This window comes from Xylocopa sonorina, chromosome 16 (assembly GCF_050948175.1).
Source record: "Xylocopa sonorina isolate GNS202 chromosome 16, iyXylSono1_principal, whole genome shotgun sequence".
NCBI classification, from domain to species: Eukaryota; Metazoa; Arthropoda; class Insecta; order Hymenoptera; family Apidae; genus Xylocopa; species Xylocopa sonorina.
The window spans coordinates 1965035-1985608 of NC_135208.1; the positions used below are offsets into that span (position 1 = coordinate 1965035).

Genomic DNA, 20574 nt, shown 5'->3' on the forward strand with positions numbered 1-20574 from the left:
TAATTATTTACCACTAATTTAGGACTAAAACCAGTAAAAATTAAGAAACCATAATAATTATTTACCACCAATTTAGGACTAAAATCAGTAGAAATTAAGAAACCATAATAATATATAACCATAATAATTATTAACCACCAATTTAGGACTAAAACCAGTAGAAATTAAGAAATCATAATAATTATTAACCACTAATTTAGGACTAAAACCAGTAGAAATTGATAAACCATAATTATTTATAACGATAACAATTATTATCCACTAATTTAGAACTAAAACCAGTGGAAATTCCATCTACTAGCTGTAAAAGACTAATTTTGGACTAAAACCAGTAGAAATTAAGAAACCATACTAATTATTTAGCACCAATTTAGGACTAAAACCAGTAGAAATGAGTAAACCATAATTATTTACCACTAATTTAGGACTAAAACTATTTACTAGCTAGAAAAGACTAATTTAGGACTAAAACCAGTAGAAATTAAGAAACCATAATAATATATGACCACTAGTTTTGGACTAAAACCAGTAGAAATTAAGAAACTATAATTATTAACCACTAATTTAGGACTAAAACTAGTGGAAACTCCCTCAAGCTATCAAGAAAAGACTAATTTAGGACTAAAACCAGTAAAAATTAAGAAACCATAATAATTATTTACCACTAATTTAGGACTAAAACTATTTACTAGCTAGAAAAGACTAATTTAGGACTAAAACCAGTAGAAATTAAGAAACCATAATTATTAACCACTAATTTAGGACTAAAACCAGTGGAAACTCCCTCAAGCTATCAAGAAAAGACTAATTTAGGACTAAAACCAGTAAAAATTAAGAAACCATAATAATATATGACCACTAGTTTTGGACTAAAACCAGTAGAAATTGATAAACCATAATTATTTATAACGATAACAATTATTATCCACTAATTTAGAACTAAAACCAGTGGAAACTCCATCTACTAGCTAGAAAATACTAATTTAGGACTTAAACCAGTAGAAATTAAGAAACCATAATAATTATTTAGCACCAATTTAGGACTAAAACCAGTAGAAATGAGTAAACCATAATTATTTACCACTAATTTAGGACTAAAACTATTTACTAGCTAGAAAAGACTAATTTAGGACTAAAACCAGTAGAAATTAAGAAACCATAATTATTAACCACTAATTTAGGACTAAAACTAGTGGAAATTCGCTTAAGCTAGCAAGAATAGACTAATTTAGGACTAAAACCAGTAAAAATTAAGAAACCATAATAATTATTTAGCACCAATTTAGGACTAAAACCAGTAGAAATGAGTAAACCATAATTATTTACCACTAATTTAGGACTAAAACCAGTAGAAATTAAGAAACCATAATTATTAACCACTAATTTAAGACTAAAACTAGTGGAAACTCGCTTAAGCTAGCAAGAAAAGACAAATTTAGGACTAAAACCAGTAGAAATTAATAAATCATAATAATATTATAGCCACAATAATTATTTAGCACCAATTTAGGACCAAAACAAGTAAAAATAAATAAACCACGAACAATACTAGCGTGTAGATAGGTTTTAAAGGAATGAAAGAGCTCTTGTTTTGGTATCGTGTCGCTACTCTGCCGTGATCCAATCGGCAAATAAGTTTGTCTGTCTATAGAGAGCCTTCTTTTTCTTCCAAAGAAGATGTCTACTTGATCTCGTACCGCTCCAAGGATTGATCACTCTTTTGTTCCTCCTATCCGGTGCATTATCTAAATCAGAAACTGTTTTAAACTTCCACAACTCTTTTTTTCTTCTTCGTTTTCTTATCCAATTTTATTCGATGGCTCTTTCAATTTAGAATATTATCTTTACTTTTAGAGGAGATTACTTTTTGAAAAATGTATGGACTTAAATTTGCTTCTGTTGAGATTATTTGTTATTAGATTTCTTTATTATTGCAAGTGCTATAATTTTGTGGATGGTTCTTACAATTTAAAATAATTTCTTTCAATTTAAAATAATTTCTTTATTCTTAGAGAAGATTACTTTTTGAAAAATGTATGGACTTAAATTTGCTTCTGTTGAGATTATTTGTTATTGGATTTCTTTATTATTGCAAGTGCTATAATTTTGTGGATGGTTCTTTCAATTTAAAATAATTTCTTTATTCTTAGAGAAGATTACTTTTTGAAAAATGTATGGACTTAAATTTGCTTCTGTTGAGATTATTTGTTATTAGATTTCTTTATTATTGCAAGTGCTATAATTTTGTGGATGGTTCTTTCAATTTAAAATAATTTCTTTATTCTTAGAGGAGATTACTTTTTGAGAAATGTATGGACTTAAATTTGCTTCTGTTGAGATTATTTGTTATTAGATTTCTTTATTATTGCAAGTGCTATAATTTTGTGGATGGTTCTTTCAATTTAAAATAATTTCTTTATTCTTAGAGAAGATTACTTTTTGAAAAATGTATGGACTTAAATTTGCTTCTGTTGAGATTGTTTGTTATTGGATTTCTTTATTATTATAGAATTTAGAATGATTTCTTTATTTTTGGAAAAGGTAATTTCTGGAAAGATATGGACTTCAATTTGCTTCAGAAATATTTTATTATTGGATTTCTTTATTATTGGAAATGCTATAATTTTGTGGATGGTTGGTTCTTAGGTTTTGGGATTTTAGGATTTAGAATAATTTCTTTACTTTTAGAGATCACTTTTCACAAAATTATGGACTTAAATCTATTTCTGTTAAGATTGTTTATTATTGGGTTTCTTTATTATTGCAAGTGCTATAATTTCGTGGATAGTTTTTAGATTTTAGGATTTTAGGAGTTAGAATAATTTCTTTATTTTTAGAGAAGGTAATTTCTGGAAAAATATGGACTTCAATTTGCTGGTTCTTAGGTTTTAGGATTTTAGGAGTTAGAATAATTTCTTTATTTTTAGAGAAGGTAATTTCTGGAAAAATATGGACTTCAATTTGCTGGTTCTTAGGTTTTAGGATTTTAGGATTTAGAATAATTTCCTTATTTTTAGAGAAGATTACTTTTTGAAAAATTATGGACTTAAATTTGCTTCTGTTAAGATTGTTTATTACTGGATTCCTTTATTATTGGAAGTGATATAATTTTGTGGATGGTTTTTAGGTTTTGCCATCAGATTTGTTGTTTAGTTTAGCGTAAAATTGTTGCTGTTCGATATTAGAATTTAAAATAATTTCTTTATTTTTAGAGAAGGTAATTTCTGAAAAAATGTGGACTTAAATTTGCTTCTACTGCGATTGTTTTTTATTGGAAGTGTTATAAGTCCATTTGTAGCTACAAAAATACTTTTCTTCTTCTACAATTTTACTAATTATTATCATTTAATAGCATTGAATAGGTTTATGGTGTTAAAAATGAATTTTTGCTAATGTTTTTCAACTTCTCCAAAAATGTGGACTTAAATTTGCTTCTGCTTTCATTATTTATTAGTGAAAGTGGTATAAGTCCACTTGTAGCTTCAAAAATCCTTTTCTTCTTCAACAATTTTACCAATTATTATTGTAGAATAAAGTTTAACCAATTTATAGTGTTAAAAATTAATTTTTGCTAATATTTTTCAACTTCTATAAAAACATGGACTTAAATTTGCTCCTGCTTTGATTATTTGTTATTGAAAGTGATATAAGTTCATTTGTAGCTACAAAAACGATTTACTTCTTTTACAGTTTTATTAATTATTATTGCATAATCAAATTTTCACAAGTTTATAGTATTAAAAATTAACTTTTGTCAATATTTTTCAACAACTCCTCTAAAATATGGACTTAAATTTGCTTCTGCTTTCACTATTAATAGTTAATAATGATTTAAGTCCATTTGTAGCTACAAAAACCCTTTTCTTCCTTCAAACTTTCATTAATTACTATTGCATAATAAATCATAAGAAATTTATCGTATCAAAAATACATTTTTGCCCCAATTTTTCAATTTCTCTAAAAAACATGGACTTAAATTTGCTTCTGAAGAAAAAAATGGACTTACAACTGCTCTCGAAAGCAGCTACTAATAAACAAATGACTGCGTCCACCACAAAAATGCTGAAAAACAATTAAATATTATAGTATACCATTAAACAAAAGTATTATAAATTATTGTAGTACACAATTATGCATTATATCAATTAAAAACAGTTCTTACAATACAATTTTACGTTTCATTTAATTATCATTGCTTATAAACAATCTCTAAACAATTTATAATATTAAACAGCAATTAATACCCTCAAGCATGATGCGTACGACTTTATTTTAAGAGAAATACCCATCGCTGATGAATTATATCTCTGTTTTGGCCCATCGTTGCACAAATATTAATTCTAATTAATGTTAATGCGATCAGACGGCTGCCTCAATGTTGGAACCTAATCGTTACACTCGCGCACTTCTTTTTCTGTTGCAGTGTGAGAAGCGTAATGCACAAATATCTGGAAAAGAAGAAGGAAGTTAACTTCGATAAAATATTCAATCAAATGTTCGGTGAGCAACTTTTACCAGTAATTATTCTCGATTAACTAAGTCGAAGCTTGTTCGCACTCTTGTTCGCAGTTGTTGATTCGAATTAACAGGTCAGCGATTCAGAAGAGACCTTTGTCGAGCAGATTTGAAGAGCGAAAGCCAATCGTATCGAGTTAAATGCAAATCGAGCAAGTTTGAAGAGAAAAATCAATCGTATCGAGTTAAATTCAATCGATGAAGCAGTAATGCATTAAACGGAGGAAATACAAGTCGAATGAAGTTAATTTAATTAATAGAGTCTCTTGTATATTTAAAGAACTCATGTTAATTGCAAAATGAGCGATAGAAATATTGTAAAGCTGTTTAATCAGTTGCTGCGCTTTCTGAAAGTGTTTCTTCAGTTTTTGGTCGATCGTTGAGACATCTTTTTGAAATTCAGTAGCGTTTGATACTCTGCTAGACTTTAATAGCTTTAATTTCTGTTGTAATTCATAGATAAAGAACTTCTGCGTAGAAGAAAAATAGTTAAATGCTTTTGGGCATCGTTTCAAGCAAGCGATGCGAAACAGAAGGATTTTAATTTACGCAGAAGATGTAGAAATTGTTTTTTAGTCTCAGATGCTATCGTTTGAGTGTAACTTTGTACTACGGAAGATAAAATGCTTGTACAATTTGTATTCTGTAATATTAATCTCTTTTTCAAGCATTTGGAGTAAATCGTAGAGAAGAAATGATTCTTCGAAGAATATTTGCTATGCTATTGATTTGTATTTCAAAGAAATATTTGTATCGGTCCAAATTGAACTTATTTTTGAAGCGTTTTTAGTAAAATGAAGAAAGAATGATTCTTCGAAGAATATTTAATCATTGCGAGTGATTCGTACTTCAAGAAACGTCTAAAAAATATTTCTATTGCTCTTATTTTTCAAGCGTTTTTAGTAAAATGAAGAAAGAATGATTCTTCGAAGAATATTTAATCATTGCGAGTGATTCGAACTTCAACAAACTTCTAAAAAATATATAAATATTTTTTAGAAATATTATTCAAGCTATTTTTCAAGCGTTTCCATTAAAATAAGGAAAGAGTGACTCTTTCGACAAAATTTAATCAGTATTTGACAAGACAGCGACTTGTATTTGAACAAATTTACAAGAAACATTCCAAACGCTGACTAATTTTCGCTAGAAACATTTCTTCCGCAGAATATTAGAAATAATTAAAAACTGTGACTCGTATTGCATTCGCAGCCTACGTTAAACAATATATAAAATATAATCTACCCAAAAAAGTGTCTTAGACACATAATTAAGTGCACGATAGCAAATATCTTGCTTAATGCTACATAAAGTACAATTTATAGAAATATTTAATATATAACGAAGAAAATGAGTTTAAAATTGTAGCAGAAGTTCTTCGAAGACTCTGCTCAGTAGATTTCATGTTCAGTAGGCTTATTCGCTGCCTTTTAATTTATTTATGGGTATATTGTTGCTTAATCGAGGCTTTAAATGCGTCTGAGCTCCAAAAAGTATTAAGAATCGCTGAAACGTTGAATTAATTAAACATTTTGTCATAATATATTTAAGATAGAAGCTAGAAAAGGAAGAAAAATCGATTCTACTAGTTAGTCTTTTATCCTTTTGTCGCACAGATTATTTCTTGTTCGTTTAAGCATAGTTCGCCAGTAAAAAAAGAACGCCTTACGCTGGTAATTATAGCTGGCCAACGATAGCCACTTGGGCGCAAAGAGAAATTGAAAATCAATTCTGTGACACTCGTTGAGCTGTGCACTAATTAAACGAACACAGATTGTGCTTATTTTCATTCATCGAAATCATAGTTTTCATTAAATTGCAAAAGAAGATATAAATTGTGATAATGATATTAATTATGATTTTGTAAAGGATGTTGAGAGGGTTTTAAGATGTGTAAACTGAAATATGATAAGTTTAACTCTATTTTGAGTAAATTACACTATAATACACACTATAGTATCCAAGTATCGCAGCATCAATTCATGGCGCAGTCACCAGAATATTTACAAAAACAATAATAAATTACTGGAATACTCGCATATTTAGTCAACTACAGACTAATATACTTGTATATTAAGCGATATTTGTTTCTAGTATACTTAAATACTCAGTTACTTGATTACTTGGATACGTAAATAGTATTTTATACTCGTTTCTATTATTTTATACTTGTTTCAGTTACTTGATTACTTCAATACACGAATAGTATTTTATACTTGTTTCTACAATACTGAAGAGCAAGCATAATTCGCCAAATAATTTATAACAACTGTAACAATCGATACAAAATGAATGCCTTATAAATACTGCGTATCGTACCAACTATTTTGATCAATATCTCGAGAATTACTAAACTTTGGACGTTAAAATTTCAGATCAAACTTCAACGTACTCTGTTCCATCATTTCTCTAGATTTCTCATCAATTAGTAACGCGTTTCTCATTCTAGAAGTTGGAAACTAGAAGACAAAAAAAAGGCTTCCGCTGTAACAGAACAGCTGGACTTACAAAGGACGCGTTCGTGCGAGAAGTCGCAGCTCTGTGCATTGCTACTTTTTTAATATTGACGAGAGGAACGAAAATGAAGCCTTTCATACGCGTTACATTGTACGAGCAGGCTTTCTAATTGCCCTTTGTTGCTTGGACTTGAAGTGCCTTCGGACGGTGCTCGGTTAGAGTCCTTCAGCTTCCCTCACACTCGTCTCACATTTCTCTAATTAGAAAATAGAGTGGCCTCCTCTTCAGCGAAGGCAACTTGTGTTCCTGCCTTTTCTGCGAGGACTTTTATTCTATCGGAATATCTGTAAAAAGATAGAGTTATATTGATTAATGTTATATTCTACGCGTTGAGAATAACTTTAGCTTGTAGTGCGATAATTGTTTACTGTAACGTATAAGAATAAATTAATTTTGTTACCAATATAATAGAAAGTATAGGGAAAATGTTTAGGATGCGATTAAATTTTTATTATTCTTGCTTTCGACCATTTTTTACTAACTGCTCTGTTAATTATAATTACTGTAGGTTTTCTGTATAAACTACAATTTAAGATTAACGCAATATTCATATTAAAAGGTGCCTCGATGATATGTACACACTGTTTAGTAATTTAAATAATTTTCTAATTCTTTAGTTTAACTTTTTAACTGTTTAGAAACTTAAATAACTTTCTAATTGTTCCTCCTTTTCGGGGCATAATTAATTAAAAATAATAAACGGACCAAGATTAACTTTTAGAAAAAGAAAATTTGTTTAAAAATGTTATTGGAAGAAGCGAAACTGTAGCGAAAGTACAAAGACAATATCGTAGAGGGTTTCATATCATGAATATCTTAAAAATAAAATCTACGGTTGAAAACAGAGGACGCTGGAAAAATTGAAGGCCACAATTGACCAAGAATGGTTCAAAATACTGAATAAAATATTTATTAAACATAGCTCTTTCAATTATTCTACAGATTATTATGAACACACTGTATACAAATTTTTGACAAATATTTTATAATAATTAATTAAAATCTTACTGAAATAAGTATATCAATTTGAGGCTGTCTTACAATCGATAGAAAGCGACTAGAACACTTTATAATGTTGGCCTTATAACGAGCCAGTGTCGATAAGGAAGGTATTTCCTGCTGGTAACATTAAATTCAACTTATAATGTAATAATTGTTTATTGTAACGTATACGAATAAATTAATTTTGTTCTTAATATGATAGAAAGTATAGGAAAAATGTTTAAGATGCGATTAAATTTTTACTATTCTTGCTTTCGATAATTGTTTAATAACTTCTCTGTTAATTATGATTGCCGTGATGCTTTCCGTATAAACTACAATTTAAAATTAATGCAGTATTTATATAAAAGGTGTCCCAAAGAAGTGTATACACTGTTTGGTAACTTAAATAGCTTTCTAACTGTTCTTCCTTTTCAGGGTATGATTATTAGAAAATAATAAATGGACCAAGATTAACTTCTGGAAAAACAAAATTTGTTTAAAAATGTTATTGGAAGAAGTGAGAATGTAGCAAATCAGGTACATCCTGAGAAGAATATTTATGATTGAAAACAGAGGTCACCGGAAGAATTGAAAACCACAATCGACCAAGAATGCTCCACAACGCTAAATAAAACGTTTCTTTAATTTTCTGAATGAATAGCCTACTATTATCAACAGTATATTAACCAGAACTTAATAACGTTCAACATTTGTGGTAACATTTACATAGATTCCTCTGCAATTTGAATGTTAATTTTAAGTAAACAAGAACTGAAGTTAGAATCATGTAAACTGTGTATACATTTTTTAGGACCATTCTGTATGTACTTCATTGCGATTTGAAAATTCTCAACGAAAGCATTTTCAGATTATTCTATATGAAATCTGTTCGATATACTTTAATTAAGGGCTTAGAAGAGAAGCGATGACACTCTATAGAAAATCTAGAGTCCTCTAACTTAAGAAAAATGGCTACGCAATGTGTCTACGCATATTTTTCTTCCAATCTCGCAGTTGGTGGCCCACTCGAACCGATAGGACAAGAGAAACAGTTGATCAGTTCTTCTCCAAGAAACTAATTAATTTTATCCACTAAGGATTTTTATTCTATCAGGATAGCTGTAAAAAGATAGATAGTTTGATTAATAGAGTTAGGGAGAATTAAGGGGGATCGGAAGTTAGATGGACTTAATGTTATATTCTATGCGTTAAGATGGAGGCTTAATATGTTTGATAATACTTCTGATAGTGTATTTTTTTGTTTTATATCTTGTAGTGTATTATTTTATTGTTTTAAATTTTTCTATGTATTATCTTCTTGCTTTATATCTTTTGTATCTTTCAGTATATTATTTTCTTGTTTGAAATTTTTCAATATATTATCTTCTTGTTTAAAATCTTCTAGTGTATTATTTTCTAGCTTTGTATCTTCCTGTATATTCTCTTTTAGCTTTATATCTTCCGCTATGTTATCTTCTAGCTTTATATCTTCCAGTATATTGTATTTTTCTTTTATATCTTCCAGTATATTGTATTTTTCTTTTATATCTTCTAGTATATTATCTTCTACCTTTATATCTTCTTGTTTTAAATCTTCCAGTGTATTATTTTCTAGCTTTATATCTGTATCCAGTAAATTATCTCCTCGCTTTAAATTTTTCAGTGTAGTATCTTCTTACTTTATGTTCTCCAGTACATTATCTTCTTCTTCGGTATCTTCCAGTATATGTATTGTCCTCTAGCTTTATATCTTCCAGCATATTGTTTTCTAGCTTTATGTTCTTCAATATATTATCTTCTTCTTTTGTATCGTTCAGTACATTGTTTTCTAGCTTTATATCTTCCAGTATATTATCTTCTAGCTTTATATCTTCCAGTATATTCTCTTCTAGCTTTATATCTTCCAGTATATTGTATTCTTGTTTTATATCTTCCAGTGTATTATCTTCTAGCTTTATATCTTCCTGTATATTATTTTCTTACTTTATATCCTCCAGTATATTATCTTCTGGCTTTATATTTTCCAGTATATTATCTTCTTGTTTAAAATCTTCCAGTGTATTATTTTCTAGCTTTATATCTTCCAGCATATTGTCTTCTAGCTTTATGTTCTTCAATATATTATCTTCTTTTTTTGTATCGTTCAGTACATTGTTTTCTAGCTTTATATCTTCCAGTATATTATCTTCTAGCTTTATATCTTCCAGTATATTGTATTCTTGTTTTATATCTTCCAGTGTATTATCTTCTAGCTTTATATCTTCCTGTATATTATTTTCTTGCTTTATATCCTCCAGTATATTATCTTCTGGCTTTATATTTTCCAGTATATTATCTTCTGGCTTTATATTTTCCAGTATATTATCTTCTTGTTTAAAATCTTCCAGCATATTGTCTTCAGGCTTTATGTTCTTCAATATATTATCTTCTTCTTTTGTATCATTTAGTACATTGTCTTCTAGCTTTATATCTTCCAGTATATTATCTTCTAGCTTTATATCTTCCAGTACATTGTATTCTTGTGTTAAATCTTCCAGTGCATTATTTTCTAGCTTTATATCTTCCAGTACGTTACCTTCTTGCTTTATATCTTTTGTATCTTCCAGTGTACTATTCTCTAGCTTTATATCTTCCAGTATATTCTCTTCTAGCTTTATATCCTCTAGTATACTATCTTTTTGCTTTATATCTTCCAGTATGTTATGTTTTAGCTTTACATCTTCCAGTATATTATTTTCTTGTTTGAAACTTTTCAATATATTATCTTCTTGATTTTTTATCTTCCAGTGCATTACCTTCTAGCTTTATATCTTCCAGTATATTATCTTCTAGCTTTGTATCTTCCAGTACATTGTATTCTTGTGTTAAATCTTCCAGTGCATTATTTTCTAGCTTTATATCTTCCAGTACGTTACCTTCTTGCTTTATATCTTTTGTATCTTCCAGTGTACTATTCTCTAGCTTTATATCTTCCAGTATATTCTCTTCTAGCTTTATATCCTCTAGTATACTATCTTTTTGCTTTATATCTTCCAGTATGTTATGTTTTAGCTTTACATCTTCCAGTATATTATTTTCTTGTTTGAAACTTTTCAATATATTATCTTCTTGATTTTTTATCTTCCAGTGCATTACCTTCTAGCTTTATATCTTCCAGTATATTATCTTCTAGCTTTGTATCTTCCAGTACATTGTATTCTTGTGTTAAATCTTCCAGTGCATTATTTTCTGGCTTTATATCTTCCAGTATATTATTATCTTCCTGTTTTAAATTGTTCAGTATACTATCTTCGAGCAGCAAAAACAAGCCTCGCTGTAACATGTGTAAAAATATATAATGATTGCGCGGCTTAAGTGTGATGTTGACTATGAAAAAGTACAATTACTTCGTCTGTTGATAAAAAACGAAATTACTTTAAACGAACAACCCAATAGTAATGAATACCGTATAGTAATATAATAATATAATAATAGTAATAAATATTATATTTATAATATAGTAATAAATACTAATAATTAACCAGTAACATCCTTTTTTGCCTTGTGATTGCAGGTTACCTGTTATTCAAAGACTACTGCGAGAATGTGGCGGAGGAGCCAATTCCGCAACTTAGGTTTTACGAAGAGGTTTGTATCTAATTTTTCAGTATTTATTTATCTTTTTCAGTATGCTTTTAATGGAAAAATCGCATTTTTATCCTTCACGCTCGACTATTTTCTTTTTCGAACCAACTGGCGACTCTGTAAAAAAATATCTTATGAAATATAAGCAAATAAACTCGCAAAAACATTGTATTGCAGTGTTTTCTTCGCAAGGTAGCCATCTTAAATTTTGGCGCATTTCTTTGGTCCTCAGTCTTCTTAATATAATTACTTTATAAATGTACTTACAATTGTTTTTTGGCAGTTTTTAACTAAATTCATTGTCGCTCGATAGAATTTTATTAATTTAGCTTATTTTTGTTGGCTCTGGAGCAAGGAATTTGTATTATAATATTTCCTTTTATTTTTTTAATTTTCATCGAACTTAAACTCAAGGTAGCCATCTTGAATTCTAATACATTTCTTTGGTCCTCAGTCTTCTTAATATAATTACTTTATAAATGTACTTACAATTGTTTTTTGGCAGTTTTTAACTAAATTCATTGTCGCTCGACAGAATTTTATTAATTTAGTTTATTTTTGTTGGCTCTGGAGCAAGGAATTTGTATTATAATATTTCCTTTTATTTTTTTAATTTTCATCGAACTTAAACTCAAGGTAGCCATCTTGAATTCTAATACATTTCTTTGGTCCTCAGTTTTCTTGATACAATTACTTTATAAATGTACTTACAATTGTTTTTTGGCAGTTTTTAACTAAATTCATTGTCGCTCGATAGAATTTTATTAATTTAGCTTATTTTTGTTGGCTCTGGAGTAAGAAATTTGTATTATAATATTTCCTTTTATTTTTTTAATTTTCATCGAACTTAAACTCAAGGTAGCCATCTTGAATTCTAATACATTTCTTTGGTCCTCAGTCTTCTTAATATAATTACTTTATAAATGTACTTACAATTGTTTTTTGGCAGTTTTTAACTAAATTCATTGTCGCTCGACAGAATTTTATTAATTTAGTTTATTTTTGTTGGCTCTGGAGCAAGGAATTTGTATTATAATATTTCCTTTTATTTTTTTAATTTTCATCGAACTTAAACTCAAGGTAGCCATCTTGAATTCTAATACATTTCTTTGGTCCTCAGTCTTCTTAATATAATTACTTTATAAATGTACTTACAATTGTTTTTTGGCAGTTTTTAACTAAATTCATTGTCGCTCGATAGAATTTTATTAATTTAGCTTATTTTTGTTGGCTCTGGAGCAAGGAATTTGTATTATAATATTTCCTTTTATTTTTTTAATTTTCATCGAACTTAAACTCAAGGTAGCCATCTTGAATTCTAATACATTTCTTTGGTCCTCAGTCTTCTTAATATAATTACTTTATAAATGTACTTACAATTGTTTTTTGGCAGTTTTTAATTAAATTCATAGTCGCTCGATAGAATTTTATTAATTTAGCTTATTTTTGTTGGCTCTGGAGCAAGGAATTTGTATTATAATATTTCCTTTTATTTTTTTAATTTTCATCGAACTTGAACTCAAGGTAGCCATCTTGAATTCTAATACATTTCTTTGGTCCTCAGTCTTCTTAATATAATTACTTTATAAATGTACTTACAATTGTTTTTTGGCAGTTTTTAACTAAATTCATTGTCGCTCGACAGAATTTTATTAATTTAGTTTATTTTTGTTGGCTCTGGAGCAAGGAATTTGTATTATAATATTTCCTTTTATTTTTTTAATTTTCATCGAACTTAAACTCAAGGTAGCCATCTTGAATTCTAATACATTTCTTTGGTCCTCAGTCTTCTTAATATAATTACTTTATAAATGTACTTACAATTGTTTTTTGGCAGTTTTTAACTAAATTCATTGTCGCTCGATAGAATTTTACTAATTTAGCTTATTTTTGTTGGCTCTGGAGCAAGGAATTTGTATTATAATATTTCCTTTTATTTTTTTAATTTTCATCGAACTTAAACTCAAGGTAGCCATCTTGAATTCTAATACATTTCTTTGGTCCTCAGTCTTCTTAATATAATTACTTTATAAATGTACTTACAATTGCTTTTTTGGCAGTTTATAATTAAATTCTCATTCGTTCTATCGAATTTTGTTAATATAGTTTATTTTTGTTGGCCCTGAAGTGAGGAATTGGTCAATGAAAATTCAAGTCGCTGCGTTGGACGCCATTTTTCGAGCGCGAAGGGTTTGAATATTCGTAATGGCGTGTTGGAGAGATAATTGATGAAGTATTTGTTATTTATGCGTTTTAGATAAAGGCGTACGAGAAGCTCGAATGTCCTGAGGAAAGGAAAAAGCTTGCCAGAGAGATTTACGATAATTTCATCATGAAGGAGATGCTGGCCCTCTCTCATGTGAGTATTCGATGGTTTTGTAAGTGGTTTAAGTCCATTTTTAAAGAAGAGAAGTCCATTCTTATTTAAATAAATAAATAAATAATTGTAAAATATATACAGTTATATTAATTATGAAATATATATAGTTAAATGTAAAGTATAAAAAATAATTAAGAATTGGGAGATATGAGATGGTAATTTAGTGCGAAGAAAGTTTGGTCCATCGTAGCTTTCAAGCATTAAATAAAATCGTTAATTGAAATTGAAATAGCTAATAATGTTAGCGCAAAGCTGAACTTAAATATGCAAGATAGTTTTTTTTCTAATTGTTCAGAACTTCCATTGCATACTGCGTAAAGGTGGAAGCTTAAATACGCAAGATATTACAAAGCGAACACCAATTCGTGGCGTATCCATCAGAACATTTACAAAAACTAATTTAACTTAAGAACACTCTGTATATACTTTATCGTGATTTGAAACTTCTCCACAAAAGGACATTTTGAGACTATTGGGCTGTAAAATTTGTTCGATATACTTTAATTAAAGACTTAAAAGAGAAACAAAGACACTCTATAGAAAATCTAGGGTCCTCAACTTACGAAAAATGGCTACGCAAAGTGTTTACACATATTTTTCTTCCAAATCTCTTAGTTGGTGGCCCACTCGAACCAATAGAATAAGAGAAACAATTGATCAGTTCCTCTTCAAGAAATTAATTAATTTTATCCATTAAAACTAACAGATATGTTTATTTATACTGCTAAACTTAACCAGAGAACATTGTTAAGACCGTACGGCCAGATAAATCCTTCTAGAACACTCTGTATATAAAATACTTCATCGTAATTTGAAAATTCTCCGCAGAAGTACATTTTAAGACTATTGGACTATGAAATTTGTTCGATATGCTTTAATTAAGGACTTAGAAGAGAAGCGAAGGCAGCTCATAGAAAATCTAAGGTCATAATTATTAATATATTCAAAGCTTTAAAAACTCAGAAACTTCAAAAGCTTTGAAAACTTAGAAAACTCTTCTTAAGAAAAATGGCTACGCAAAGTGTCCGCATGTGTTTTTCTTCAGCTGGAGGACTGATAAGTTCTTTTGCAACATTCCATTTTCCTACGCAAGACTCAATTCTGCTTCTACCTCGACTAGGTAAATAATCCAACGGAAACAACATTTTACAACTGCGTACCAAGTAGCAAATGTTATTTCGTTTGGTGTTAATAACGCTAAATTGCTTAAATTGGCGACCTTCCGGTGTTTTAATTAATTATATCAGTTCAGGAAGCTGTGGAAGCAAATATAGACATGCTACGCATTTGTATCGTATGTTGTATCAGTGGTTCAAGGCTTTTGAAGTTTCTGAGTTTTTTAAGTTTTCTGAGTTTTTAAAGCTTTTAAAGTTTCAAAGTTCCCTGTGTCATTAAAACTTTGAATGCGCTACTAAGTTTTTCAAGTTTTCTGAGCTTTCGAAGCTTTGGAAGTTTCTGAGTCCTCAAAGCTTCTAAGTTTTCAACGCTTTGGAAACTTCTGAGTTTTCTGAGTTTTGTAAGCTTTGGAAGTTTCTGAGTTTTCAAAGCTTTGCAAGTTTCTAAGTTCTCAAAGCTTTGGAAACTTCTGAGTTCTCAAAGCTTTGGAAGTTTCTGAGCTTACTGAGTTTTCAAAGCTTTGAAAGATTCTGAGTTCTCAAAAACTTAATAACTTAAAAACTTCCAAAGCTTTGAGGACTCAGAAACTTCCAAAGTTTTGAAAACTCAGAAAACTTAAAAACTTCCAAAGCTTTGAGGACTCAGAAGCTTCCAAAACGTTGAAAACTCAGTAAATTCAGAAACTTCCAAAGCTTTGAAAACCTAGAAAACTTAAAAATTTCCAAAACTTTGAGAACTCAGCAGCTTCCAAAGCTTTGAAAACTCAGTAAACCCTGAAATTTCCAAAGTTTTGAGAACTCAGAAGCCTCCAAAGCTTTGAAAACTCAGAAAACTCAAATATTTCCAAAACTTTCAGATCTCTGAAGCTTCCAAAGCTTTGAAAACTCAGAAATTTTCAAAACTTTGAGGGCTCAGAAACTTCCAAAGCTTTGAAAACTCAGTAAACTTAAAAACTTCCAAAACATTTAGAACTCTGAAGCTTCCAAAGCTTTGAAAACTCAGAAAACTTAAAAATTTTCAAAACTTTGAGAATTCTGAAGTTTTCAAAGCTTTGAAAACTCAGAAAACTCAAAAATTTCCAAAACTTTGAGAACTCAGCAGCTTCCAAAGCTTTGAAAACTCAGTAAACCCTGAAATTTCCAAAGTTTTGAGAACTCAGAAGCCTCCAAAGCTTTGAAAACTCAGAAAACTCAAATATTTCCAAAACTTTCAGATCTCTGAAGCTTCCAAAGCTTTGAAAACTCAGAAATTTTCAAAACTTTGAGGGCTCAGAAACTTCCAAAGCTTTGAAAACTCAGTAAACTTAAAAACTTCCAAAACATTTAGAACTCTGAAGCTTCCAAAGCTTTGAAAACTCAGAAAACTTAAAAATTTTCAAAACTTTGAGAATTCTGAAGTTTTCAAAGCTTTGAAAACTCAGAAAACTCAAAAATTTCCAAAACTTTGAGAACTCAGCAGCTTCCAAAGCTTTGAAAACTCAGAAAACCCTGAAATTTCCAAAGTTTTGAGAACTCAGAAGCCTCCAAAGCTTTGAAAACTCAGAAAACTCAAATATTTCCAAAACTTTCAGATCTCTGAAGCTTCCAAAGCTTTGAAAACTCAGAAATTTTCAAAACTTTGAGGGCTCAGAAACTTCCAAAGCTTTGAAAACTCAGAGAACTTAAAAACTTCCAAAACATTTAGAACTCTGAAGTTTTCAAAGCTTTAAAAACTCAGAAAACTCAAAAATTTCCAAAACTTTGAGAACTCAGCAGCTTCCAAAGCTTTGAAAACTCAGAAAACCCTGAAATTTCCAAAGTTTTGAGAACTCAGAAGCCTCCAAAGCTTTGAAAACTCAGAAAACTCAAATATTTCCAAAACTTTCAGATCTCTGAAGCTTCCAAAGCTTTGAAAACTCAGAAATTTTCAAAACTTTGAGGGCTCAGAAACTTCCAAAGCTTTGAAAACTCAGAGAACTTAAAAACTTCCAAAACATTTAGAACTCTGAAGTTTTCAAAGCTTTAAAAACTCAGAAAACTCAAAAATTTCCAAAACTTTGAGAACTCAGCAGCTTCCAAAGCTTTGAAAACTCAGTAAACCCTGAAATTTCCAAAGTTTTGAGAACTCAGAAGCCTCCAAAGCTTTGAAAACTCAGAAAACTCAAATATTTCCAAAACTTTCAGATCTCTGAAGCTTCCAAAGCTTTGAAAACTCAGAAATTTTCAAAACTTTGAGGGCTCAGAAACTTCCAAAGCTTTGAAAACTCAGAGAACTTAAAAACTTCCAAAACATTTAGAACTCTGAAGCTTCCAAAGCTTTGAAAACTCAGAAAACCCTGAAATTTCCAAAGTTTTGAGAACTACGAAGCCTCCAAATCTTTGAAAACTCAGAAAACCCTGAAATTTCCAAAGTTTTGAGAACTACGAAGCCTCCAAATCTTTGAAAACTCAGAAAACTTAAAAACTTCCAAAGCTTTGAGAACTTCGAAGCCTCCAAAGCTTTGAAAACTCAGAAAACTCAACAATTTCCAAAACTTTGAGAACTCAGAAGCTTCCAAAGCTTTGAAAGTTTATAAAACAGAAACTTTTTGAGATCTCAGAACCTTCAATGCTTCAAAGAGCTTAAAAAACTCGGAAAAAAATCTCACAAGCTTCAAAAACTCAGAGAATTCAGAGAACTCAGAAGCTTCGAAGGCTTTAAAATCCCTCGTACAGATTTTGGCAATCCTTGGTCCTCGACAAACTCTTCTCCAAGCGTGGAATTTTTATCATAAATGGAAGGTTCTCGTTTACAAGGAAACGACTGTTTAAATGGCCAGAGAGGAAATTGCGGGCAGCAGGCGATTAAAGGCGAGGCTAAAATTAGGTGAAAACCAGTGAAAGGCGCAGAAATAGTGCTGCTTCTGAAAACATTGGCTAAAACTCACAAAAAGACCTATTCTGGCTCCTTTTTCAAATATTCACGCGCTGGCTGAATGGCTCCAGCTTCCTTTTCAATGGCGGACATCAGAAAAATGATCTTCAATGCTTTTTCAGTCGTTCCTCGAAGAATTCAAGCTCTTGTAATACCTTTTTTCTTTTTTTTTTTTTAATTTTTCTACATCATTCTTTGTAGCTTAAATTATTTTTCAATTTTACTATTATTTTTATTTACTATTATTTTATTTTTATTTATTGGGCTCGTTTCGTTTTTTTTTTAATTTTTATACTTCATCCTTTGTAGGTTAAACTATTTTTCAATTTAACAATTATATTCAGCTGTTTGGAAAATCATTTTGTTTTTTCTTTTTTTGCTGAAAATGAATATTTTCTGTTTTTTTTTTTTTAGAATGTACAAACATTTTATTAAATTAGATTTTATCCATTTTGGTCCAATACCTTTTGTCATCGTTTTTGTTGTTGAAAGTAACGCGTTGCAAGTGTCTGTATATTTCGAAATAATCTAACCTAACCTTTAGAATATTTGAAAAATATAGTTTGTCTAACCTAACCTAAAATACATGAAAAGATGTTCAAGATGTTATTTAAAATATTCAAGAGATATAGTTTATATAACCTAACCTAAACTACATGAAAAGATGTTCAAGATGTTATTTAAAATATTCAAAAGATATAGTTTATATCACCTAACCTAAAATACATGTAAAGACATATGTCTTTAAATGAATATTCTAAATAGCATGTTAAACTTCATTTTATGAATTTTAGGTTAGGTTAGATAAATTATGTCTTTCGAACGTTTTAAATGGCTTGTAAAGCTTCTTTCAATGTATTTTAGGTTAGGTTAGACGAACTGTCTTTCGAATATTCTAAAAATAGCACGTTAAATTTCTTTTCATGAATTTTAGGTTAGGTTAGGTAACCATATCTTTCGAAATATTTCAAATAGCATATTAAAACTTCTTTTCATATATTTGAGGTTAGGTTAAATAAACTATATCTTTAAAGTTTTCTAAGTAGTACAATAAACTTCTTTTCGTATATTTGAGGTTAGGTTGGATAAACTATATCTTTCGAATTTTCTAAGCAGCAAAGTAATCTTCTTTTCATATATTTGAGGTTAGGTTAGGTAAACTATATCTTTCGAATATTTTAAAAATAGCACGTTAAATTTCTTTTCATGAATTTTAGGTTAGGTTAGATAAATTATGTATTTCGAATATTGTAAATAACATGAAGAAATGAATTTTAGGTTAGGTTAGATAAAAACTGTATCTTTCAAATATTCTAAAAATATCATGTTAAACTTCTTGTTATGAATTTTAGGTTAGGTTAGATAACCTATTTCTTTCGAATATTTTTTCCATGTATTTTAGGTTATGTCACATAAACCATGTTTTTTGAACATTCTAAACAACAAATTAAACATCTTTCTATGAATTTTAGGTTAGGTTAGGTTAGGTTAGACAAACTTTTTTTTCGAATATTTTAAGTAATATATTAATTTTCTTTTTATAAATTTTAGGTTAGGTTAGATAGACCATGTCTTTCGAATATTCTTTCCATGTATTTTAGGTTATGTCAGATGAACTACGTGTTTCAAATATCCTAAATAACATCTTAAATTTCTTTTCATGAATTTTAGGTTATGTCAGATAAACTAAGTCTTTCAAATACTCTAAAAATGGCATATGAAACATTTTTCCATATATTTTAGGTTATATCAGATAAACTGTGTTTCTTGAATACTCTAAAATAAAAATAATATTCTAAAATAATAATAAACCTATGATGATCTTCGTTCTCTATATAAATCACAATTTTCTGTTCCAGGAATATTCTGAAGAAGCAGTGGCCCATGTTCATAGATACCTCGTAAAAAACGAGGTCCCCGTTAATCTGTTTGAGGTTTGTTCCTTCTAGTCTTCTATACAGACTTAGCTATAGATAAATATCGTGCATTATTCGAAACTGGTTCCATCTTTCTAGCCGTATATCGAAGAGATTTTTAATCACTTAAGAGGAGAACCGTTCAAGAAGTTTCTCGAGAGGTACGTCTCAGCCGATTAACCAAAGAAACAGAAATCTCTGCTCGTATAATCGCTAACAATTTCTATTCTTCTGTATTTTCAGCGAGAAGTATACACGTTTCTGTCAATGGAAGAATTTGGAGTTAAATATGCAGGTGAGTAAGTCGAGAGACTGTTCTAATCTCATTTTTTATATTTACGGTGGCTTAAATAATCGTTCTACCTTTTGTATTCTTATCGTACAAGTATAAATCAACTTTAGAAGAAAAACAAACTGGTTTTGTTAATATCGAGTGGAGATATGGGCTGCTGAAGGTGCGCAGTGCTTATACGCAGCTTCTACTGGAAAGAACTACAATTTTTTGAAAGAATTGGTATTTAAATTCATCGTAGAGCAGTACTCTGGATATTTTTTGAAGAATTAGCGAAGAAATCTTCGTTTTTCCAAGGAAAATGTAAAATAATACAGATGAGAAGTTTGCATGCTGAA

General features: G+C 29.5%; 1 protein-coding gene across 2 annotated transcripts in view; it reads left to right on the forward strand.

The window, feature by feature from the left end:
- The window catches only part of Gprk1 (G protein-coupled receptor kinase 1), a 72044-nt gene that overhangs the window by 39415 nt on the left and 12055 nt on the right, over positions 1–20574 (forward strand). Inside the window, exons 2-7 of one of the 2 annotated variants that reach the window (XM_076907401.1) lie at positions 4424–4500; positions 11570–11643; positions 13898–13999; positions 19888–19962; positions 20044–20105; positions 20188–20239. In XM_076907401.1, coding sequence (XP_076763516.1) covers positions 4424–4500; positions 11570–11643; positions 13898–13999; positions 19888–19962; positions 20044–20105; positions 20188–20239 — 442 coding nt within the window. Of the gene's footprint in view, positions 1–4423; positions 4501–11569; positions 11644–13897; positions 14000–19887; positions 19963–20043; positions 20106–20187; positions 20240–20574 lie in introns of those variants that run through there. The other variant, XM_076907402.1, reaches the window with a different exon arrangement.